Consider the following 25,177-nt stretch of genomic DNA (forward strand, 5'->3'; position numbering starts at 1 on the left):
GCTCAAGAAAGTCAAAAACCCCACTGAGGGAATCATCAGGTTGATTGTCAGTCAAGAAAAGGGATCAGGCTAAAATGAATTGGACAGTGCTGATCCTTTATAATCACTTAAGCAAGAGCCTTATTTGTTCTACAGAGGGTCAAACCAGTGCCACATTTTAATAGTTAAGCTACAGGACATAAATGGTGAACACAACATCAAATTAAATTTTATTTGTCACATGCTCCGAATATAAACAGATGTAGACCTTACAGTGAAAAGTAACCAATAATTAAAGAGCAGCAGTAAAATATCTATAGCGAGGCTATATACAGGGGATACGGGTACAGGGTCAATGTGCGGGGGCACTGGTTAGTTGAGGTAGTATGTACATGTACAGTCATGGCCAAAAGTTTTGAAAATGACACAAATATTAATTTCCACAAAGTTTGCTGCTTCAGTGTCTTTAGATATTTTTGTCAGATGTTACTATAGAATACTGAAGTATAATTACAAGCATTTCATAAGTGTCAAAGGCTTTTATTGACAACTACATGAAATTGATGCAAAGAGTTCATATTTGCAGTGTTGACCCTTCTTTTTCAATACCTCTGCAAACCGCCCTGGCATGCTGTCTATTAACTTCTGGGCCACATGCTGACTGATGGCAGCCCATTTTTCCATAATCAATGCTTGGAGTTTGTCAGAATTTGTGGGTTTTTGTTTGTCCACCCGCCTCTTGAGGATTGACCACAAGTTCTCAATGGGATTGTCTGGGGAGTTTCCTGGCCATGGACCCAAAATATCGATGTTTTGTTCCCCGAGCCACTTAGTTATCACTTTTGCCTTATGGCAAGGTGCTCCATCATGCTGGAAAAGGTATTGTTTGTCACCAAACTGTTCCTTGATGGTTGGGAGAAGTTGCTCTCAGAGGATGTGTTGGTACCATTCTTTATTCATGGCTGTGTTCTTAGGCAAAATTGTAAGTGAGCCCACTCCCTTGGCTGAGAAGCAACCCCACACATGAATGGTCTCAGGATGCTTTACTGTTGGCATGACACAGGACTGATGGTAGCGCTCACCTTGTCTTCTCCGGACAAGCTTTTTTCCGGATGCCCCAAACAATCTGAAAGGGGATTCATCAGAGAAAATGACTTTACCCCAGTCCTCAGCACTCCAATACCTGTACCTTTTGCAGAATATCAGTCTGTCCCTACTGAAAGAGCTGCTTTCTGTGCTTGGCCCTCCTATGTTGAACATAATAAACGGCTCTCTATCCACCGGATGTGTACCAAACTCACTAAAATTGGCAGTAATAAAGCCTCTCTTGAAAAAGCCAAATCTTGACACAGAAATTATTTTAAAAACTATCGGCCTATATCGAATCTTCCATTCCTCTCAACATTTTTTGAAAAAGCTGTTGCGCAGCAACTCACTGCCTTCCTGAAGACAAACAATGTATACGAAACGCTTCAGTCTGGTTTTAGACCCCATCATAGCACTGAGACTGCACTTGTGAAGGTGGTAAATGACCTTTTAATGACGTCAGACCGAGGCTCTGCATCAGTCCTCGTACTCCTAGATCTTAGTGCTGCTTTTGATACCATCGATCACCACATTCTTTTGGAGAGATTGGAAACCCAAATTGGTCTACTTGGACAAGTTCTGGCCTGGTTTAGGTCTTATCTGTCGGAAAGATATCAGTTTGTCTCTGTGAATGGTTTGTCCTCTGACAAATCAACTGTACATTTCGGTGTACCTCAAGGTTCCGTTTTAGGACCACTATTGTTTTCACTATATATTTTACCTCTTGGGGATGTCATTCGAAAAGATAATGTTAAATTTCACTGCTATGCGGATGACACACAGCTGTACATTTCAATGAAACATGGTGAAGCCCCAAAATTGCCCTCGCTAGAAGCCTGTGTCTCAGATATAAGGAAGTGGATGGCTGCAAACGTTCTACTTTTAAACTCGGACAAAACAGAGATGCTTGTTCTAGGTCGCAAGAAACAAAGAGATCTTCTGTTGAATCTGACAATTAATCTGGATGGTTGTACAGTCGTCTCAAATAAAACTGTGAAGGACCTCGGCGTTACTCTGGACCCTGATCTCTCTTTTGAGGAATATATCAAGACTGTTTCAAGGACAGCTTTTTTCCATCTATGTAACATTGCAAAAATCATAAAGTTTCTGTCCAAAAATGACACAGAAAAATGAATCCATGCCTTTGTTACTTCTAGGTTGGACTACTGCAATGCTCTACTTTCCGGCTACCCGAATAAGCACTAAATAAACTTCAGTTAGTGCTAAATACGGATGCTAGAATCCTGACTAGAACCCAAAAATGTGATCATATTACTCCAGTGCTAGCCTCCCTACACTGGCTTCCTGTTATGGCAAGGGCTGATTTCAAGGTTTTACTGCTAACCTACAAAGCATTACATGGGCTTGCTCCTACCTATCTTTCTGATTTGGTCCTGCCGTACATACCTACACGTACGCTACGGTCACAAGACGCGGGCGTCCTAATTGTCCCTAGAATTTCTAAGCAAACAGCTGGAGGCAGGGCTTCTCTTATAGAGCTCCATTTTTATGGAATGGTCTGTCTACCCATGTGAGAGACGCAGACTCAGTCTCAACCTTTAAGTCTTTACTGAAGACTAATCTCTTCAGTAGGTGCTATGATTAAGTGTAGTCTGGCCCAGGGGTGTGAAGGTGAACGGAAAGGCTGGAGCAACGAACCGCCCTTGCTGTCTCTGCCTGGCCGGTTTCCCCTCTCTCCACTGGGATTCTCTGCCTCTAACCCTATTACAGGGGCTGAGTCACTGGCTTACTGGTGTTCTTCCATGCCGTCCCTGGGAGGGGTGCGTCACTTGAGTGGGTTGAGTCACTGACGTGGTCTTTCTGTCTGGGTTGGCGCCCCCCTTGGGTTGTGCCGTGGTGGAGATCTTTGTGGGCTATACTCGGCCTTGTCCCGGGATGGTAAATTGGTGGTTGGAGATATCCCTCCAGTGGTGTGGGGACTGTGCTTTGGCAAAGTGGGTGGGGTTATATCCTACCTGTTTGGCCCTGTCCGGGGGTTTCATCAGATGGGGCCACAGTGTCTCCTGACCCCTCCTGTCTCAGCCTCCAGTATTTATGCTGCAGTAGTTTATGTGTCGGGGGGCTAGGGTCAGTCTGTCACATCTGGAGTATTTCTCTTGTCTTATCCGGTGTCCTGTGTGAATTTAAATATGCTCTCTCTAATTCTCTTTCTCTCTCGGAGGAGGACCTGAGCCCTAGGACCATGCCTCAGGACTACCTGGCATGATGACTCCTTGCTGTCCCCAGCAGCGCGCTTGTTTGAAATGGAAAAGCGTCACGGTAGCTATTGATAAAGAAGAACATCAAAACGAAGCAGCTGCTTTATAAGTGGGATAAACTGTTTAGCGCTATGTCACAAGGGGTTCGTGCTGATTGTACGGAAATTGTGACAGCCGGTTAAGTGACGTCCCTTGAGAAGGCAAGAACAAGATGTACAGTTCCAGGCAAAAGTTTGGATATACCTACTCATTCAAGGGTTTTTTGTTATTTTTACTATTTTCTATATAGTAGAATAATAATGAAGACATCAAAACTATGAAATAACACATATGGAATCATGTTGTAACCAAGAAAGTGTAAAACAAATATTTTAGATTCTTCAAAGTAGCCACCCTTTGCCTTGATGACAGCTTTGCACACTCTTGGCATTCTCACAACCAGCTTCATGAGGAATGCTTTTCCAACAGTCTTGAAGGAGTTCCCACAAATGCTGAGCACTTGTTGGCTGCTTTTCCCTTCATTTTACAGTTCAACTCATCCAAATTCTACTGCAGCCCTCATCCTCCACCCATTCTGCCATGCACATTCTGTTAATAAAGGTCCCCAAAGCACACACATCCCTGGGTCTCTCGTCTTTTCAGTTCGCTGCAGCTAGCGACTGGAACGAGCTGCAACAAACACTCAAACTGGACAGCTTTATCTCCACCTCTTCATTCAAAGACTCAATCATGGACACTCTTACTGACAGTTGTGGTTGCTTTGCGTGATGCATTGTCGTCTCTGCCTTCTTGCCCTTTGTGCTGTTGTCTGTGCCCAATAACATTTGTACCATGTTGTGTTGCTACCATGTTGTTGTCTTAGGTCTCTCTTTATGTAGTGCTGTGTTGCCTCTTCTCGTGATGTGTTTTGTCCTAGATTTATATTTTATTTATTTTTAATCCCAGCTCCTGTAAATAAGAATTTGTTCTTAACTGACTTGCCTAGTTAAATAAAGGTTAAATAAAAAATAACAAAATGGGTTAAGGTAGGGTGATTATGGAAGCCAAGTCACCTTACACAGCCTGGAGGTGTGTTTTGGGTCATTGTCCTGTTGAAAAACAAACCAGATGCGATGGCGTATCGCTGCAGAATGCTGTGGTAGCCATGCTGATTAAGTGTGCCTTGAATTCTAAATAAATCACAGACAGTGTCACCAGCAAAGCAGCCCCACACCATAACACCTTCTCCTTCATGCTTCACGGTGGGAACTATACTTGCGGAGATCATCCATTCACCCACACCGCGTCTCACAAAGACACGGCGGTTGGATCCAAAAATCTCCAATTTGGACTCTAGACCACAGGACAGATTTCCACCGATTTAATGTCCATTGCTAATGTTTCTTGGCCCAAGCAAGTTTCTTCTTATTATTGTTGTCCTTTAGTAGTGGTTTCTTTGCAGCAATTTGACCATGAAGGCCTGATTCACAGTCTCCTCTGAACAGTTGATGTTGAGATGTGTCTGTTTCTTGAACTCTGAAGCATTTATTTGGGCTGCAATTTCTGAGGCTGGTAACTCTAATGAACTTGTCCTCTGCAGCAAAGGTAACTCTGGGTCTTCCTTTCCTGTGGCGCTCCTCATGAGAGCTAGTTTCATCATAGCACTTGATGGTTTTTGCGACTGTGGCTCAGTTGGTAGAGCATGGTAGAGCATGGTATTTGCAATGGTGTTTGCAACGCCAGGGTTGTGGGTTCGATTCCCACGGGGGGCCAGTACGAGAAAAAAAAAAATGTATGAAATGAATTGAAATGTATGCATTCACTACTGTAAGTCGCTCTGGATAAGAGCGTCTGCTAAATGACTAAAATGTAAAATGTAAAATGTAATGTTCTTGAAATTTCCCGTATTGAATGAACTTCATGTCTTAAAGTAACGATGGACTGTCATTTCTCTTTGCTTATTTGAGCTGTTGCCATAATATGGACTTGGTCTTTTATGAAATAGGGTTATCTTCTGTATACCCCCCTACCTTGTCACAACACAACTGATTGGCTCAAACGCATTAAGGAAAGAAATTCCACAAATTAACATTTAACAAGGCACACCTGTTGATTGACATGCATTCCAAGTGACTACCTCATGAAGCTGGTTAAGAGAATGTCAAGTGTGTGAAAAGCTGTCATCAAGGCAAAGGGTGGCTACTTTGAAGAATCACAAATACAAAATAATTTTTATTTGTTTAACACTTTTTTTTGGTTACTACATGATTACTTATGTGTTATTTCATAGTTTCGACGTCTTCACTATTATGCTACAATGTAGAAATAGTACAAATACAGAAAAACCCTTGAATGAGTAGGTGTTCTAAAACTTTTGAAGAAATGGACATCCATATTGTACAAATTGCAATTCATCACATATTGTGCAAACTGCCACTTGTGTCAAGAACAGAGAGAATATATACTTTATTGTCCATTGGTTAGAATGGAAATTGTGTCTCCTGCCTTTCCCAACACCCCGCAGTGCAGCACCCATGGGCAATGGAAGGAGATGGTACATAGGAGCCTTCCAGCTACCAGTTTAGCTGCATAGATTGGTACGTTGATCATTTGAATCAGCTGTGTAGTGTTAGGAAAAAACAGGATTAAGAAACAGGTTGGAGAGGCAGACCAGCAGCTGGAGCAACATAAAATGGAAACTGAACTTAACTGGCAGCTGGAACACTGCTGGTCATTGATCCCATGGACCATCTCCAGCCATTGAGCCCTTGAGCAAGGCACCTAACCCCCCACAATTGCTCTCAATCCAGGGGCTCTGCACTGCTGCTGATCCTGTGGGAAAGGGAGAAGACACATTTTCAATTCTAACCAATGGATTATAATGTTGTATTAAATTCCTATTTGGAGTCACCCACGTCTTTATGTAGCCAGGTGGTAAAAGGGACGTTTCTTTTTTTGCTGACTTTCTATGGACGGGCAATGTCAGAGCGGCATAGACTGAGATACAGTATATAGTATAGAACACAGTAAACTTAGCAAAAAAATAAACGTCCCTTTTTAGGACCCTGTCTTTCGAAGATAATTCGAAAAAAATCGAAATAACTTCAGAGATCTTCATTGTAAAGGGTTTAAACGTATGTTTCCCATGCTTGTTCAATGAACCATAAACAATTAATGAACATGCACCTGTGGAGCGGTCATTAAGACACTAACAGCTTACAGACAGTAGGCCATTAAGGTCACAGTTATGAAAACTTAGGGCACTAAAGAGGCCTTTCTACTGACTCTGAAAAACACCAAAAGAAAGATGCCCAGGGTCCCTGCTCATCTGTGTGAACGTTCCTTAGGCATGCTGCAAGGAGGCATGAGGACTGCAGATGTGGCCAGGGCAATAAATTGCAATGTCCGTACTGTGAGACGCCTAAGACAGCGCTACAAGGAGACAGGACGGACAGCTGATCATCCTCGCAGTGGCATACCACGTGTAACACCTGCACAGGATCGGTACATCCGAACATCACACCTGCGGGACAGGTACAGGATGGCAACAACAACTGCCCGAGTTACATCAGGAATGCACAATCCCTCCATCAGTGCTCAGACTGTCCGCAATAGGCTGAGAGAGGCTGGACTGAGTGCTTGTAGGCCTGTTGTAAGGCAGGTCCTCACCGGCAACAACATCGTCTATGGGCACAAGCCCACCGTTGCTGGACCAGACAGGACTGGCAAAAATTGCTCTTCTCTGACGAGTCGCGGTTTTGTCTCACCAGGGGTGATGGTCGGATTCACGTTTATCGTCGAAGGAATGAGCGTTACACCGAGGCCTGTACTCTGGAGCGGGATCGATTTGGAGGTGGAGGGTCCGTCATGGTCTGGGGCGGTGTGTCACAGCATCATCGGACGAAGCCTGTTGTCATTGCAGGCAATCTCAACGCTGTGCGTTACATGAAGACATCCTCCTCCTCCCTCATGTGGTACCCTTCCTGCAGGCTCATCCTGACATGACCCTCCAGCATGACAATGCCACCAACCATACTGCTCGTTCTGTGTGATTTCCTGCAAGACAGGAATATCAGTGTTCTACCATGGCTAGCGAAGAGCCCGGATCTCAACCCATTGAACACGTCTGGAACCTGTTGGATTGAAGGGTGAGTGCTATGGCCAATCTCCCCAGAAATATCCGGGAACTTGCAGGTGCCTTGGTGGAAGAGTGGGGTAACATCTCACAGCAAGAACTGGCAAATCTGGTAAAGTCCATGAGGAGGAGATGTACTGCATCTCTGTCACATGTCTGTGGAACTCGTTCAGTTTATGTCTCAGTTGTTGAATATTTACACATGTTAAGTTTGCTGAAAATAAACGCAGTTGACAGTGAGAGGACATTTCTTTTTTTGCTGAGTTTATATACATACAAGTGACATTATTTAAAGTGACTAGTGTTCCATTTATTAAAAAGTGGCCAATGATTTCAACTCCACGTATGTAGGCTGCAGCCTTTCTGTGCTAGTGATGGCTATTTAACAGTCTGATGGCCTTGAGATAGAAGCTTTCCCACCTGGACAAAAGGAACACCTATGTGAGAATGCTATTCACTGACTACAGCTCAGCGTTCAATACCATAGTGCCCACAAAGCTCTTCACTAAGCTAAGGATCCTGGGACTAAATACCCACTCTGCAACTGGATCCTGGACTTCCTGACTGGCCACCCCCTGGTCTTAACGGTAGACAACAACACATCTGCCACGCTGATCCTCAACATGTGGGCCCCTCAGGGGTGCCTGCTTAGTCCCCTCCTGTAGTCCCTGTTCACCCACAACTGCATGGCCAAGCATGACTCCAACACCATCATTAAGTTTGCTGACGACACAATAAAAAGCCCCCCCCAAAAATCCTTTATCAAATACACTGGAAACCTGTCATGTTTTGGCATAGCCTTTTATCTATAATCAGAGGGATTCTTCATTTTCAGCTAGATCATTAACGTGTTGTTCTTATAGAAATATTCCATAAGCTTTTCTGACTTTTTCCATCATAAAAACAAACTGGTTGGTGAAGCGGCTCTGTTTCATTATGCTACAGGTTTCTTGGCAAAGGAGTAGGGTAGAACCCTTAGAAGATAGAATCATTCTATGTATAACCCTTCACAGAGGGTTCTAGGTATAACACTTTGGATATAAAAGGGTTGTAGGTAGAACCTTTAATAGAGGGTTCAACATAGAACTCTCCATGTACCTAAAACCATGAAGGGTTCTCCTACAGGGACAAGCCGAATAACCCTACATGGTTTTAGTTGGAACCCTTTTCTCTATACGTGTATGTTTTGAGATTATATTGATCGGTTTACCTGGCATCGTGCCTGATGATAGGGTTGATGCATAGATCTCAGCAGCCTTCCCACTCGACCGGCCGATGCAGTGACCCTTTCGAAGACAGATAGCCGGTCATGAACTTCCGTCCATATGTTGGTCCTGTCTATTGATGAAAGAGATTAGCAAAGACTTAAGTAGAAGACGAGTAACTAAACTGTCATGAGAATTTTCAATCCCAATGAAAATAACTAACAATAAATAAGCTTTGACCAAACCCCGAGGTTTGTAAGACCCTGGGTTTAATAATAATTAGGCAAAGATTCAGCTTATGCAAAAGGTTCGTACAGTTTATTCACGAGGGCGCTCTGAAGTCCATAATACAAAGACATCCATTTTATAGTTCACTCCCTACTTATGCACATACATACACACGAACAGTAGGTGAGTTGTATCCACTGTTTATCACTACCAAGCCGACAGTTCCATTCCCCCGAGATTAGAGGAACCTTGAAAGGACTCCCTGTCCTATCATAAGTTTCTCGGAGTTCTAGCCAGGTCGGGTTATACACAGTTGAATTGTTCTCGGTATTTTCTTAGACACACACATTTCTATCCCTTACATGTCTCTACTGAACCTTATTGAACTTACATGTAGTACTTTAATTATTCATTATACATGCTACATAAACTAATAATCACTAGTAGTTACGTTTTCAGGGTGGAATTCTTTAATCATTACCTTTAAGCATACAAATTCCCTTATCATAAACGTCTGGTGAAAGTCATTGATCTTGTCTGGCAGCCTGGGATTGGTGCCAACAACAAAGTAACTTCCCCTAATGTATCCTGGAGAGAAAGAGAGAAAGCATGTGGCAAGGAGGGATCATTCAAATGATGTGAAAGGGATGCAGTATTCTAACAAACAGGTAACAAGTAAAATGCCTGATGTGGACACCAATTCAGAAGCAAACTATGTTAGGAGTCATCAATAGATAATACCACACAACATGAAAGAGACACCTTGAAAGCACAACAGGAAGTGTAAAGAAGGTACTTTCCTTAAAAGATGGGGAATGAGAAGAGAGTCTCAGCTGCAGTCCAAGCATTCTGATACAGTAGCTTGTTCAGTTGCCCCTTAAACAGGCCTGCAGATGCCTTCAACCACCCTACATACAGTTGAAGTCAGAAGTTTACATACACCTTAGCAAAATACATTTAAACTCAGTTTTTCACAATTCCCGACATTTAATCCTAGAAAAAAATTCCCTGTTTTAGGTCAGTTAGGATCACCACTTTATTTTAAGAATGTGAAATGTCAGAATAATAGTAGAGAGAATAATTTTTTTCATCACATTCCCAGTGGGTCAGAAGTTTACATACACTCAATTAGTATTTAGTAGCATTGCCTTTAAATTGTTTAACTTGGGTCAAACGTTTCAGGTAGCCTTCCACAAGCTTCCCACAATAAGTTGGGTGAATTTTGGCCCATTCCTCCTGACAGAGCTGGTGTAACCGAGTCAGGTTTGTAGGCCTCCTTGCTCGCACATGTTTTTTCAGTTCTGACCACAAATTTTCTATAGGATTGAGGTCAGGGCTTTGTGATGGCCACTCCAATACCTTGACTTTGATGTCTTTAAGCCATTTTGTCACAACTTTGGAAGTATGCTTGGGGTCATTGTCCATGTGGAAGACCCTTTTGTGCCCAAGCTTTAACTTCCTGACTGATGTCTTGAGATGTTGCTTCAATATATCCACATAATTTTCCTCCCTCATAATGCCATCTATTTTGTGAAGCGCACCAGTCCCTCCTGCAGCAAAGCACCCCCACAACATGATGCTGCCACCCCCGTGCTTCACGGTTGGGATGGTGTTCTTCGGCTTGCAAGCCTCTGCCTTTTTCCTCCAAACATAACGATGGTCATTATGGCCAAACAGTTCTATTTTTGTTTCATCAGATCAGAGGACATTTCTCCAAAAAGGACAATCTTTGTCCCCATGTGCAGTTGCAAACCGTAGTCTGGCTTTTTTATGGCAGTTTTGGAGCAGTGGCTTCTTCCTTGCTGAGCGGCCTTTCAGGTTATGTCGATATAGGACTCATTTTACTGTGGATATAGATACTTTTGTACTTGTTTCCTCCAGCATCTTCACAAGGTCCTTTGCTGTTGTTCTGGGATTGATTTGCACTTTTCGCACCAAAGTACGTTCATCTCTAGGAGACAGAACGCGTCTACTTCTTGAGCGATATGACGGCTGTGTGGTCCCATGGTGTTTATACTTGCGTACTATTGTTTGCACAGATGAACGTGGTACCTTCAGGCATTTGGAAATTGCTCCCAAGGATGAACCCGACTTGTGGAGGTCTACAATCTTTTTTCTGAGGTCTTGGCTGATTTCTTTAGATTTTTTTGATTTTTTTGATGTCAAGCAAAGAGGCACTGAGTTTGAAGGTAGGCCTTGAAATACATCCACAGGTACACCTCCAATTGACTCAAATGACGTCAATTAGCCTATCAGAAGCTTCTAAAGCCATGACATCACTTTCTGGAATTTTCCAAGCTGTTTAAAGGCACAGTCAACTGAGTGTATGTAAACTTCTGACCCACTGGAATTGTGATACCGTGAATTATAAGTGAAATAATCTGTCTGTAAACAATTGTTGGAAAAATTACATGTGTCATGCACGAAGTAGATGTCCTAAGTGACTTGCCAAAACTATAGTTTGGTAACAAGAAATGTGTGGAGTGGTTGAAAAACTAGTTTTAATGACTCCAACCTATGTGTATGTAAACTTCCAACTTCAACTGTACATCTGAGTGAGTGTACTGTGAGAATGAGAGATCAATGTTGGCCATTCCATTTAAGAATAGTGTAATACTGTTTAAGAGTCAGATTGTCTCAGCACGGTAGTGTACAGCAGGGTTAGAGAGATACGCCAACTTACAGTCATGGGTACAGGCATTTTACTTCTCATCAAGGTGTTGTAGGAGGAAGTAGTGTAGGACCTTGAGAGCTTCTGGATAGGGCTGAGTGGCTGGACTGTGTGAATGGTACTTTGAATGAGAGAGTGTAGGGGGAATCAGTAGTCAAGTCATATCAGACTGCCTCTGTATCAATGATCATCAGCCCCCCAGAAAGGTGTTAGGTATACATTCAGAAAATTGTCATAGTATTTAATTTAGTATCCACACACATTTTTTTATTTTTGTCATTTAGCAGACACTCTTATCCAGAACAACTTACACTAGTGAGTGCATACATATGTGCTGGTCCACCGTGGGAATCGAACCCACAACTCTGGCGTTGCAAGCGCCATGCTCTACCAACTGAGCCACTTAGAAAAGGCATATGTGTGCAGTCCTAAGCATCTGCCTTTCAATAAGCAGTAAAATAAGGTTTGTGAAATATACCCACATTAATAGAAGGCTGATTTTAACTTAATGCACTGGATAGAGTGCATATGATGCGGGCACATCCCGACCCCCCCCTCCACACACACACAAAATGTAATGTGTTAGAAATTGTTATGCAAAGGGACAGTTAGCTATTTTATTTTATTTAACTAGGCAAGACAGTTAAGAACAAATTCTTATTTACAATGACGGCCTGCCCCGGCCAAACCCGGATGACGCTGGGCCAATTGTGCGCCGCTCTATGGGACTCCCAATCACGGCCGGATGTGAAGCAGCTTGGATAGTTAACAATTTATAGTAACTGCAGTTCATTATTACTCAGTTAATAAGCATCAGCATCAGCCAGGCAGAAGATCTAGCTAAGCTAGCTACAGAAAGTAATGGAGAAATAAATAAAAAATGTATGCAGCAGGTACCTCTGGCCGGGCAGCTTCATCTTGTAGCAGTTTGAGGGACTAACTTACTTCCACTAGCAGCTAGCATGTGTATAGCCAGTAGCCAGTTAGGTCTAGCTAGCCAGCCAGCTAGCTAGTCAGTTAGCCAGCAGTAATGTTAGACAGCTAACCAGGCAGTGCAAGCCAACTTTGTTCAGTTGTTGTTGAGTTTGTTCTATTGGCATGCTAACGTCATGATAAGTTAAGCATCTTAGCTAACATTACAATTTTTATCTTCCTGCCACACAAATATCTAATTCTTTCTCTGTGCTGCAGACACTGCAGCTCAACCCAGACTGTAAACAAACACCCGCTATGCACAATGAATATTATATTAGGGGGCGTGTACATCCATGTATGAAGAAAGCGTAAAATGGGCTATAAATATTATCATTTATTTTCTATTACGCGATGCCATTAATGAGAAAAACTAGTTGACATCTGATTTTCGTTCATAAAATGATGAAACCAAACCCAATAAAATGAGTCATTTCAGGTTTTTCCACAATTTGATTTGAATGAAAATCAAAATGCCGAAGCATACACGGACCTATGAGTTATCCTGTTAGAGCTTTTGTGCTGAACCCACTTCTGTGTTTCTGGTGCCATGTGTATAGTCATGTAACAGGAGGGAGATTCCAAGATGTGGGAAGTGTGTAGGAGGGCATGGGTCAGAGGATTGTGTAGTTTTGGTGGAAAAACATAGGGATTGCCATGTTGCCTCGGTTCGGAAGTGTCCGGTGCGAGAGAGGCATGTTGAGGTGGCCAGAGTAATGCTGAAGATGTCGTATGCTGAGGCAGTGAAGATAGTAGGAGGAGGTTGGGTCAAGGGTGAGGGATCCGGAGAGGATCCCTGTCAGTAGTAGATCTGTGCCAGCACAGAGGGATAGGCCAATGAGTGATATATGCTTCAGTAAGGTTGGCTTCTTAGCTATGGTTATGAACTGTACCGCAGAAATGGAACAAAAATCACAGAAAATCGATATTGTTGTGGCAGCTGCAGAGCTGCAGTTGGCGAATCGCATCTCTGCATGTCTGGCAGATATATCAGTGTGGATGACGGATCACCACCTCAAGCTGAACCTCAGCAAGACGGAGCTGCTCTTCCTCCCGGGGAAGGACTGCCCGTTCCATGATATCGCCATCACAGTTGACAACTCCATTGTGTCCTCCTCCCAGAGTGCTAAGAGCCTTGGCGTGACCCTGGACAACACCCTGTCGTTCTCCGCTAACATCAAGGCGGTGACCCGATCCTGTAGGTTCATGCTCTACAACATTCGCAGAGTACAACCCTGCCTCACACAGGAAGCGGTGCAGGTCCTAATCCAGGCACTTGTCATCTTCCGTCTGGATTACTGCAACTCGCTGTTGGCGGGGGCTCCCTGCCTGTGCCATTAAACCCCTACAACTCATCCAGAACGCCGCAGCCCGTCTGGTGTTCAACCTTCCCAAGTTCTCTCACGTCGCCCCGCTCCTCCGCACACTCCACTGGCTTCCAGTTGAAGCTCGCATCTGCTACAAGACCATGGTGCTTGCCTACGCAGCAGTGAAGGGAACGGCACCTCCGTACCTTCAGGCTCTGATCAGTCCCTACACCCAAAGAAGGGCACTGCGTTCATCCACCTCTGGCCTGCTCACCTCCCTACCTCTGCGAAAGCACAGTTCCCGCTCAGCCCAGTCAAAACTGTTCACTGCTCTGGCACCCCAATGGTGGAACAAGCTCCCTCATGACGCCAGGACAGCGGAGTCATTCACCACCTTCCGGAGACACCTGAGACCCCACCTCTTTAAGGAATACCTGGGATAGGATTAAGTAATCCTTCTAATCCTCCCCCCCAAAAAAGATATAGATGTACTATTGTAATGTGGTTGTTCCACTGGATATCATAAGGTGAATGCACCAATTTGGAAGTCGCTCTGGATAAGAGCGTCTGCTAAATGAAGTAAATGTAAATGACAAGTACTTGGGTGTATAAGATTTGACTTCAGAAGAGTTACATGGTGTGTTGAGTGGTGATGTCCTGTCCTCCCAGGCCGTTGGCATGGTGTAGGAGCAGGTAGAGTCAAAGAAGTGGAATGGGGTAGTGGGTTTAAAGGGTGTTTTTTTAACCTGTTAGGGCTAGGGGGCAGTATTGACACGGCCGGATAAAAAAACGTACCAGATTTAATCTGGTTACTACTCCTGCCCAGTAACTAGAATATCCATATAATTATTGGCTTTGGATAGAAAACACCCTAAAGTTTCTAAAACTGTTTGAATGGTGTCTGTGAGTATAACAGAACTCATATGGCAGGCAAAAACCTGAGAAGATTCCTTACAGGAAGTGCCCTCTCTGACAAGTTCTTGTTCTTCTTGGCTCTGTTTATTGAAAACTGAGGATCTTTGCTGTAACGTGACACTTCCTACGGCTCCCATAGGCTCTCAGAACCCGGGAAAAAGCTGAATGATATCGAGGCAGCCCCTGGCTGAAAAACATTAGCGCGTTTGGTTAGTGGCCGGTCAGAGTACTATGAGACTCAGGCTCGTGCACGAGGGGAACCCATGCTTTTATTTTCTCTCTCTTTGAACGTAAACACGCTTTCCCAGTCGGAATATTATCGCTTTTTTACGAGAAAAATTGCATAAAAATTGATTTTAAACAGCGGTTGACATGCTTCGAAGTACGGTAATGGAATATTTAGAATTTTTTTGTCACGAAATGCGTCGTGCGTGTGACCCTTATTTACACTTCGGATAGTGTCTTGAACGCACGAACAAAACGCCGCTATTTGGATATAACTATGGATTATTTTGAACCAAACCAACATTTGTTATTGAAGTAGAAGTCCTGGGAGTGCATTCTGACGAAGAACAGCAAAGGTAATAACATTTTTCTTATAGTAAATCTGATTTTGGTGAGTGCTAAACTTGGTGGGTGTCTAAATAGCTAGCCCTGTGATGCCGGGCTATCTACTTAGAATATTGCAAAATGTGCTTTCACCGAAAAGCTATTTTAAAATCGGACATAGCGAGTGCATAGAGGAGTTCTGTATCTATAATTCTTAAAATAATTGTTATGTTTTTTGTGAACGTTTATCGTGAGTAATTTAGTAAATTCACCGGAAGTTTGTGGGGGGTATGCTAGTTCTGAACGTCACATGCTAATGTAAAAAGCTGGTTTTTGATATAAATATGAACTTGATTGAACAAAACATGCATGTATTGTATAACATAATGTCCTAGGGGTGTCATCTGATGAAGATCATCAAAGGTTAGTGCTGCATTTAGCTGTGGTTTGGGTTTATGTGACATTATATGCTAGCTTGAAAAATGGGTGTCTGATTATTTCTGGCTGGGTACTCTGCTGACATAATCTAATGTTTTGCTTTCGTTGTAAAGCCTTTTAGAAATCGGACAGTGTGGTTAGATTAACGAGAGTCTTGTCTTTAAAATGGTGTAAAATAGTCATATGTTTGAGAAATTGAAGTAATAGCATTTCTAAGGTATTTGAATAACGCGCCACGGGATTCCACTGGCTGTTACGTAGGTGGGACGAAATCGTCCCACTGGCCCTAGAGAAGTTTTTTAATGTACTTTGTAAAAATAAAAAGTGTCATGATTTACAGTCCAGTTGGTGGGTGTAAAGCACCTTTGGATTCCTAACCGCCATTTTAAAGCCAAAGAAGAAAAATAAGAACCTGTGCCCCCTAGTCTTTATTGCGCACATGACTCCGTTTTCACCTATTTCCACAAATATTTTTTATAACTAACCCAAGATAGACCAGAGCCTGTCGTTTCCAATGGTAGCACATTAATCATAATGGGCAGAACAAGCAAGGGGGTGTGCAGGGCCAATGACGAGGTAGTGAGATCCTATTGACGCGTTCTAGCATTTATTTGTATATTTCCGTAAGGGAATGCCTACTCAGTGAAATTCGCAATAACTTAAAACGCAAAATAAAAATCGGCAAGGTTAGTCTACAAAATGCAGTCTACTCCGTTACATATTTTATTTTTGAAAACATAAAACTATACGAGATGAGAACATTTGCAAAATGTCGGCCAAAATCCATCTTCTCCCACTGCTGGCCACTTGGCTTCCTCTCCTCAACATATTTGGCAGTGAGTGGAATCGCCAACCGGATAATTCACATTTATACATCCGGTGAAATATCTGGTACATTTTTCTTGCTGCGATTGCCATCTGTGTTTTCAATGCGTCACGTGGCAAGATGGCTGCCATTTCAGATAAACATTTTTCTTCCTTGCAAATTCTTTTAAAGGTAAGCTATCTACTGTTTGTCGGCTTTGCTGTATTTATTAGTGTGATAATCTTTGTGCCTTATCGGTTTGTTATATCAGTCGATGTATCGGTTGCTTTTGTTCATTTCGTAACGTTAGCTAGTTACGTTAACTAGTTTGATTATTATGGCTGGCTTGCTGTATGGAGTAGGCTCTGATAAGTCTACATTACTATAGCGGTGCGTAAAATCACTCGGGAAGAGTGGCGTGTATTCATGGGTGCCAAGGGAAGACAGGCTTCCCCCAAAACTGGACCAAGAAAAAAACATTTTTTTCTTCATGTCCTTCAATTCCAAAATAAGCTGAAAGCATATCACAGGGAAAGCATCCGAGCGAGCGAGACGGTGCCCCTCTGAAATATGAGTGGTATCTGTGTGGGTAGCTGGACAGGTAGGATGACTGACAGTGAAAGTGAACAGGAGGTCAGGTGACAGAGGAATGGATGAGACTGAGGCAGGAATTCCTTTAACCATAAAGTGGTATATTTACTGGGTAGTCTGTGCTGCATAACAACGGAAACAGAATAACATGTATCCAATCAAATTCATAATCACAAAGATCAAATCATTAACATAATTGGGTAATTCAGTTCAATAAGAAGTCAATACGAATCATCATTGAGTCATTTAGGCTCGGAACTATTCATCATAATCATGAAGAATAATACAAATAATTCAATCAGTTATCGGTTATTCAGTCTATAATCCCCATCAGTTTCATATCAGAATTGATCAGTTCAGGAAACAATGACGTTTCATATTTCATCCTTTCAGGTTTGTCTTCATATGTACTTGTAATTTCATTACATATTAACCATATCGATGGCATAATTGGCCTGTGATGATCTGTAGGGCCGTGATCATTGCCCATTTACATTACACAATAGGTTTGAAGCGTGCACTCCAAGGTAATAACTATAAACAATAACTGATGGCCCGCTCTCCCGATCGCAACAGATTGTTACCTTTCATCTGAACTGATTCTGTGGACTTACGTGGATTCATGGACGCACAGAACGTCTGGATTAGACGGAGTTAACTTCTTGTGGATTAGTGGGACGCTAGCGGTGAAATTGCAGAGCGCCAAATTCAAATTAAATTACTATAAATAAACTTTCATGAAATCACAAGTGCAATACATCAAAATAAAGCTTAACTGGTTGTTTATCCAGCCGCCGTGTCAGATTTCAAAAAGGCTTTACGGCGAAAGCAAACCATGCGACTATCTGAGGACAGCGCCCAGCACACAAATGCATAACAAATAATTTAACCAGGGAGTTGCGACACGATATCAGAAATAGCGATATAATATATGCCTTACCTTTGAAGATCTTCTTCTGTTGGCACTCCAAAAGGTCCCAGTTACATTACAAATGGTCCTTTTGTTCGATAAAGTCCTTCTTTATATCCATAAAAACTCAGTTTAGCTGGCACGCTTCAGTCAATAATCCACTCGGTTTCCCTCGTTCAAAATGCATAGTCTTCCCTGTGGCTCAGTTGGTAGAGTATGGTGTTTGCAATGGTGTTTGCAACGCCAGGGTTGTGGGTTAGATTCCCACGGGGGGCCAGTACGGAAAAAAAAAATGTATGAAATTAATTGAAATGTATGCATTCACTACTGTAAGTCGCTCTGGATAAGAGCGTCTGCTAAATGACTAAAATGTCATGTAAAAAAATGCATACAAAATGAATCCCAAATGATACCAATAAACTTATCCAAACAAGTCAATCAATGTTTATAATCAAACAATAGTTTATTTGCGTATTAGGGTACCTATCAAATTTAAGAGGGAGAATCGTTATTGTCTTTACCGGAGAAAAATACCAAAGAATGCGTTCTCATTCACGCGCTTGGAAACACTACAGCCCAAAATGGGAGCCACCTAGAAAAACTACAATTTCTGGCTCATTTTTCCAAAAACCAGCCTGAAACTCTTTCTAAAGACTGACATCTAGTGGAAGCCCTAGGAACTGCAATCGGGCATGATTTCGCCCTATTATAAAAGTGCCAGCCTTCCTCAGGGTTTTGCCTGCCATTTCACTTCTGGTATACTCAGACATTATTTTAACAGTTTTAGAAACTTGAGTGTTTTCTATCCAAACCTACCAATTATATGCATATCCTAGCTTCTGGGCCTGAGTAGCAGGCAGTTTACTTTTGGCACGCTTTTCATCTGGATGTCAAAATACCGCCCCCTATCCCAAAGAAGTTAAGGAAGAGAAAGCAGCGAGCCCGGGCGATGGCGATTTCCTCCTTTTAATGAGTTGATCCGTCACATTTCCACCTGACCTAATTAAAGCACCCCTGGCCCAGCTGAGCAAGTGGCCATGAATTAAAGGATTCTTCCGCCAATTCCGTTGGCCTTTTCTACACCCTCTGTACGAGTAGCCCATCTAGGCATATCTGATGCTGTCTGGTTAAAAATAGTTGTTGCCACCCATAGACCTTTGTGTTTGCAAACATTGCCGCACAAGTTGGTTGCAGAACAAGGGAGTTCTTATAGAACGCCATCAAAGAGCCTCTAAACATGTTGCTTATGAGTGCATTTCACACTACGTTTGGCTTATAATTGGATGTTAAGGCTCGTATGAATGTCCTGCTTAATGTTTGTCATTATCAAGTCCGGGCTCTTCCTGGGCCATTCAAGGACATTCATACTTGTCCCGAAGCCACTCCTGTGCTGTCTTGGCTGTGTACTTAGGGTCATTGTCCTGTTGGAAGGTAAACCTTCATCCCAGTTGGAGTTCCTGAGCGCTCTGGAGTAGGTTTTCATCAAGGATCTCTCTGTACTTTGCTCCGTTCATCTTTCCCCTCGATCCTGACTAGTCTCCCAGTCCCTGCGGCTGAAAAACATCCCCATAGCATGATGCTGCCACCACCGTGCATCACCATAGGGATGGTGCCAGGTTTCCTCCAGACGTGACACTTGGCATTCAGGCCAAAAATGGTTCAATCTTGGTTTCCTCAGACCAGAGAACCTTGTTTCTCGGAGTCCTTTAGCTACCTTTTGGCAAACTCCAAGCAGGCTGTCATGTGCCCTTTACTGAGGAGTGGTTTCAGTCTGGCCACTCTACCATAAATGCCTGATTGTTGGAGGGCTGCAGAGATGGTTGTCCTTCTGGAAGGTTCTCCCATCTCCACAGAGGAACTCTGAAGCTATGTCAAAGTGACCATCGGGGTTCTTGGTAACTTCACTGACCAAGGCTATTTTCGCCCCAATTGCACAGTTTGACATGGGCGGCCTGTTCTAGGAAGAGTCTTGGTGGTTCCGAACTTCTTCCATTTGAGAATGAGTGAGACCACTGTGTTCTTGGGGACCTTCCATGCTGCATAATTTTTTTGGTACCCTTCCCAGATCTGTGCCTCGACACAATTCCTTCGACCTCATGACTTGGTTTTTGCTCTGACATGCACTGTCAACTGTGGGACCTTATATAGACAGGTGTGTGCCTTTCCAAATCATGTTCAATCAATTGAATTTACCACAGATGAACTCCAATCAAGTTGTAGAAACTTCAAGGATGATCAATGGAAACAGGATGCACCTGAACTCAATTTCAAGTCTCATAGCATAGGATCTGAATACTTATGTAAATAAGGCCTTTATTTGTAATACATTTGCAAAAATGTCTACAAACATGTTTTGACTTTGTCATTATGGGGTATTGTGTGTAGATTGAGGGAAACAATTTATTGAATACATTCTAGACTAGGGCTGTAACTAGTGATGTACTGATGACATTTTTGGCCGATACCTAATATTTTCCTTGCCAAAAAGCGATACCGATAACCGATATAAAGAAAATTACCAGCCTTTTAAGCATTCTAGTACAGTTAAATAGTTAATGGACGCTGCGGTCTCAGTGCAAGAGGCGTCACTACAGTCCCTGGTTCGAATCCAGGCTGTATCACATCCGGCCGTGATTGGGAGTCCCATAGGGTGGCGCACAATTGGCCCAGCATCGTTCTTTTTTTGGCCGTCATTGTAAATAAGAATTTGTTCTTAACTGACTTGCCTAGTTAAAGGTTACACACGCGCGCACACACACCAAAAAGTTATTTTGTTGGCATTTACCCATGTCCCCATTACCAGTAAAACATAATCAAAACCTATTTATTTCACTTACTTGCTGTGCTGTTTTGTTGTTCAGTCGTTTCATTCTCAACCAGGATTTCTATGGAACGCCGTTTGGTTGTCAAAGATACACATCAAATAACAGTTTGACGTGTCAAATAAACTTGTTGACCAATCAGGACTTGAATATGACTGCACTTCACAATTTAATGTAATAGTCCGGTGGCCATTTGATTAGCTGTTCAGGAGTCTTATGGCTTGGGGGTAGAAGCTGTTAAGGAGCCTTTTGGTGGTCCACTACCGCTTGTCGTGCGGTAGCAGAGAGAACAGTCTATGACTAGGGTGACTGGAGTCTAACAATTTTATGGGCTTTCCTGACATGGCATATTATATAGGTCCTGGATTGCAGGAAGCTTGGCCCCAGTGATGTACTGAGCCGAACGCACTATCCTCTGTAGTGCCTTACGGTCAGATTCCGAGCAGTTGCCAGACCAGGCGGTGATGCAAACGGTCAGGATGTTCTCGATGGTGCAGCTGTAGAACTTTGAGGATCTGGGGACCCATGCCAAATCTTGTGGCAATTGTAACCTTCTGCATCACTTTCAGAGGTACTTTTATTCTGAAGGCAAACTGCAAATTCCACTATTGTCCCTAATCCTTATTGTGGCTAGCTTCTCAAAACACATAACCCGGTCTGGTCGTGCCTCACTAGCCAGATGAAGCTAGCTGGCTGCTTATAACCTTAGCTTTGGGCAACTGGGTTAAGTAGCTAGCTAGCTGTTTATTTTCAATAGGTGAACAAGTGGCTACCTAGCTAATACTTACAAGGATTCCTAAATCTTTGCTAAGAATAATGGAAAGGACTGCAGTTTCTACTGGTCATTGTTTTCAGGCTGGTTGTATTGGTGCTAGCTAGGTACCAAGCTAAAGCTAGCTAGCTACCCCAGAAGTTGCGGTTGAACAAATAAGGCTTAATTACCAACGCGGTATTGTAAACACATCGTTTGTGGCCGGTGTTTCCTTGTTTGTAGACTTTTGTACAGCTTTGACAGTGATACTTATAGTGGCGGCACTTGGCTTGCACATGCAATTTCAGAACACACAACATTCTATAACTGTTATTTGATGTAAAAGCCTATTTAACACGCAAAGACCCAAACGGCGTTCCATAGTATGTCGTGAAGCTTATAGCAGTGACGCTATTACTGTGTAACTCCGGTAGGGCAACATCTGAAAAATAGCGCGCTTGGTAGTGTGTGCGGTGCTCAACCAGTTGGTGAAAGCCAACATCACCCACAAGAGAACAGTTGATTGGGCAATGAATTCCATTATCTTGGTGTTTAATGGATTTCGCCTTTGAGTTGTCTCGCTGAAATTTTCTTACTCTTTCAAATGTCTGCTCGACTTGTTGACTGCTCGATCCACACAGCAGACATTGTGGGCTAGGTTAGGAATGCTGTGCCCTCATTGTCATGTACCTGCACACGTCAGCTTTGACATCGGTGTTAAACTGGACAGACATTGGGCCGATACCGATGTTGGCATTTTTAGTTAATGTTGTTCGATTCCGATATGTTCACGCATCCCTAGCTGTAACATAACAAAATGTGGAAAAAGTCAGAGTTCTGAATACTTTGAATGAACTGTAGCTAGCCACTGGAGAACAATACAACAATTCAAATGTTTTCTGTCAATGACATCTGGCTTTTGTTGTGATTGGTGTGAAGCCAAATCCAAACTGGCTTCCCTTTTACTTTTTTTTGGGTGCGCCAGGACCATTTATAGTTGAGCTCGTTCAGTTAGCTCAACGCTGATTGGCTTATTTGATAAAAAAAATAAAGGGAGGATAAATGCTCGTTGGCATCCCTTGCATTCAATGATAAATGGGCTACACATACAGAGGGGCACTTATTCACTTGCTCGGATGCTTTCTCCGGTGAAATACATTCAGCCTCTTGTGAATTGAAGGAAAATTATGGCTTCCCTTGGCACCCATGAATACACACCACTGTAAGGCTAGTCTTACCTATCCCATAAAATGCCTCTAATCTATAGATGTTCGCTGTGAGATCATTCAGGGCTCGTCTGTCTCTAATCCCTTTCATGTCGACTCACTACCATGAATGGGAGAAGGCTCCGTCGAAGGATGCGGTGCGGCAGCTGTGTGCTGACAGTTTCCCTTCTGGAGCCCCTGAGTCATGGCGACTCGCGGAAAGTACAGCAGGGACCCTGTCTGTATCTGCCATCGAGGCAAAGGAGGTGAGTGTGAGAAAGTAAAGTAATTGCAATATCAGTCATCAACCAAGGAGAGAAACAGGGTGCACTGCACACAGACGGCAGCTTTCTAATTCTAACTGCCATTCACTAATTCTCATCAGATTCCAAGAAGCGTTTACATGTCAGAGACATAGTAAAGCGTGGCGACCCGGGTTCAAAATCTGCGAAGGGCATTGTACTGTCGCCGTTTGCTACAATATTTCTACAGAATGCAGATATGAATGTAGGCCTAATGTATAGAACCACCAACATGACTCTTTACACATATGCTCTAAACCAGTGTTTGTCAAACTGATCATCTGGGAGAGGACACCAATTGATCCTGTGCTCTTCTCTTCCAGCTTATTGCAGCCCTGCACACCCTTTCTCACCACATCCTATTCCATAACCTGACAGCGCCCGAGCAGATCCTTGTACTATTCCCCAAGTCATTCCACCCCAGCCTCAAGAACCTCATTACCAAGATTATGCTTGAGCACAGGTCTGTAGCCATTCCTCCCATGCTTACCAAGGACCACTTTCTCACGGTTCTACAACGTACATGTCCAATTTTGGGAACTGAAAATTGTGTCAAATGTTTGAAATATGGTTACCGATTTTTCTTTTTGTAGCCCCACATGGAGAAATGAGGCTCTGTCTAATCAAAGTAAGCATGTTCTTTCATATTCCAGCACTATTCTTTGAACTATCAGTTACTGAATGAGTGTGAATGTGTGCGAGAGAGTGGTACCAACCCTGACACTGCCCCAACCGTTGGTTGAATGTTCTCCAGTTTCGCTGCCCCATCTAGTGGAGATGGACTGGAGAGTCGACATGAAGACGGCATCTGACTCGGTCAGTCGCATGGCTGTGCCCACCTGCCTGGTGCACATGAAGGTATGCCAATGTGCGCCATGCACTGGTCTCAACAAACATGTTCTCCTCACCATAATATTACAATTTTCTGCACTTTGTCACATAAATCCAGTGCTGGGCAGGAGCTCACCGGAGCAGAGTACCGGCACCTCAAATGTTCTACTGCTTGAGCTCCTGCACCTCAGAATATTAGCTAAAAAGTATTGCACTGGTACCCATTTTAGTCAGTCAAGGACTGCTTTCCATCCATACATCACAAGCACTGTAACACCTTTATGAGCAATAACATGTATAAATGCGTAGGTGTTACACCTAGGGCTTGTTGAATTTGGTCTGGGTATAAGTGAATGTCACTAACAGTGTGTTGCCATTGCAGATGGAGGACTCCAGCTGTCTAAGCGGCAGTGGCGCTTTCTCATCGGTCACGGTGGAGTTGAGCAAGGAGACTCTGGACACCATGCTGGACGGCCTGGGCCGGATCCGTGACCAATTGTCAGTTGTGGCGGGAAAATGAGACCCCTCACCAGAATGGCCACACCGGAGGCCTTGGGTGCATCATTCTCGATACTCTAAAGTGACTTTTACTCCTCATCTCATTTATCTGCACAAATCTGAAAACAGAGAAATCAATTATGGGTGCCCATTTTCTACTAATCGACTTAAGTCTCAAATGTAAACATTTGATTCAGTGACACACTGCCAGGGTATCAGCCACAAAAGTTTTGCGTCAGTGCCGTTTTAAGGAAAGTGGGAAAGAAGAGGTAGCAATTTTAGACATGGGCTAAAAGATGGAAAAGGAGAAGACTCTTTCCTCTAGTCCCGGGGGGGAAGAAACAAACAAGTACACAATCCCATCATTAGCACTGATCTGGAGTGCCACTACATTCCTCTGTCAGTAGAGTCAAGAGGGTCTTTTGAATTCAATGTTTATGTCAATAAATTAAGAGATTAATGCTGAAGTTTGTCTTTTCACTGCTCTAGTACTAGGACCATCAAATCAGTCAATACACAGGACCAAGATATTGCAGAGCTGGATTACATGTATCAAATGAATTTGTCTCAGACCGTAAAGTTAGTTACTAAACAAGTTATGGTTCATCTTCATTCAAATACAAAATTGCTTCAAGTAGTATGTTAATGCCTAATTTCCCTTATAATTATATTGTACACTGCAAATACATCAAGGCAGGCTACAATCTCTTATTACAGCCTTTTTGTGACCAGGAGGCCCCTACATTTAACAAGCCAAATCTTGTGTTAGGATAATTTTC

At 43.1% G+C, this 25,177-nt stretch overlaps 1 protein-coding gene across 2 annotated transcripts; it reads left to right on the forward strand.

The window, feature by feature from the left end:
- The first annotated feature begins 16,530 nt into the window (after window positions 1-16,530).
- On the forward strand, window positions 16,531-24,865 carry commd9 (COMM domain containing 9). Of its 2 annotated transcripts, none has more exons than XM_014123800.2 (6): window positions 16,531-16,680; window positions 22,908-23,033; window positions 23,393-23,532; window positions 23,663-23,697; window positions 23,824-23,927; window positions 24,283-24,865. In XM_014123800.2, exons 1-6 carry the CDS (start codon window positions 16,630-16,632, stop codon window positions 24,418-24,420), a joined length of 594 nt encoding a protein of 197 aa, XP_013979275.1. In that variant the 5' UTR covers window positions 16,531-16,629; the 3' UTR covers window positions 24,421-24,865.
- Window positions 24,866-25,177: the final 312 nt, after the last annotated feature.

The sequence above is a fragment of the Salmo salar genome, chromosome ssa10, assembly GCF_905237065.1.
Source record: "Salmo salar chromosome ssa10, Ssal_v3.1, whole genome shotgun sequence".
NCBI classification, from domain to species: Eukaryota; Metazoa; Chordata; class Actinopteri; order Salmoniformes; family Salmonidae; genus Salmo; species Salmo salar.

Excerpts from the sequence above, each read along its gene's own strand:
- commd9 (XM_014123800.2), top strand. The coding sequence starts at position 16,630 with ATGGCTGCCATTTCAGATAAACATTTTTCTTCCTTGCAAATTCTTTTA. Across the intron at positions 16,681-22,907 it reads CCTTGCAAATTCTTTTAAAG|GCTCCGTCGAAGGATGCGGT; the intron begins GTAAGCTATCTA and ends GAATGGGAGAAG. Across the intron at positions 23,533-23,662 it reads AAGATTATGCTTGAGCACAG|CCCCACATGGAGAAATGAGG; the intron begins GTCTGTAGCCAT and ends TTCTTTTTGTAG.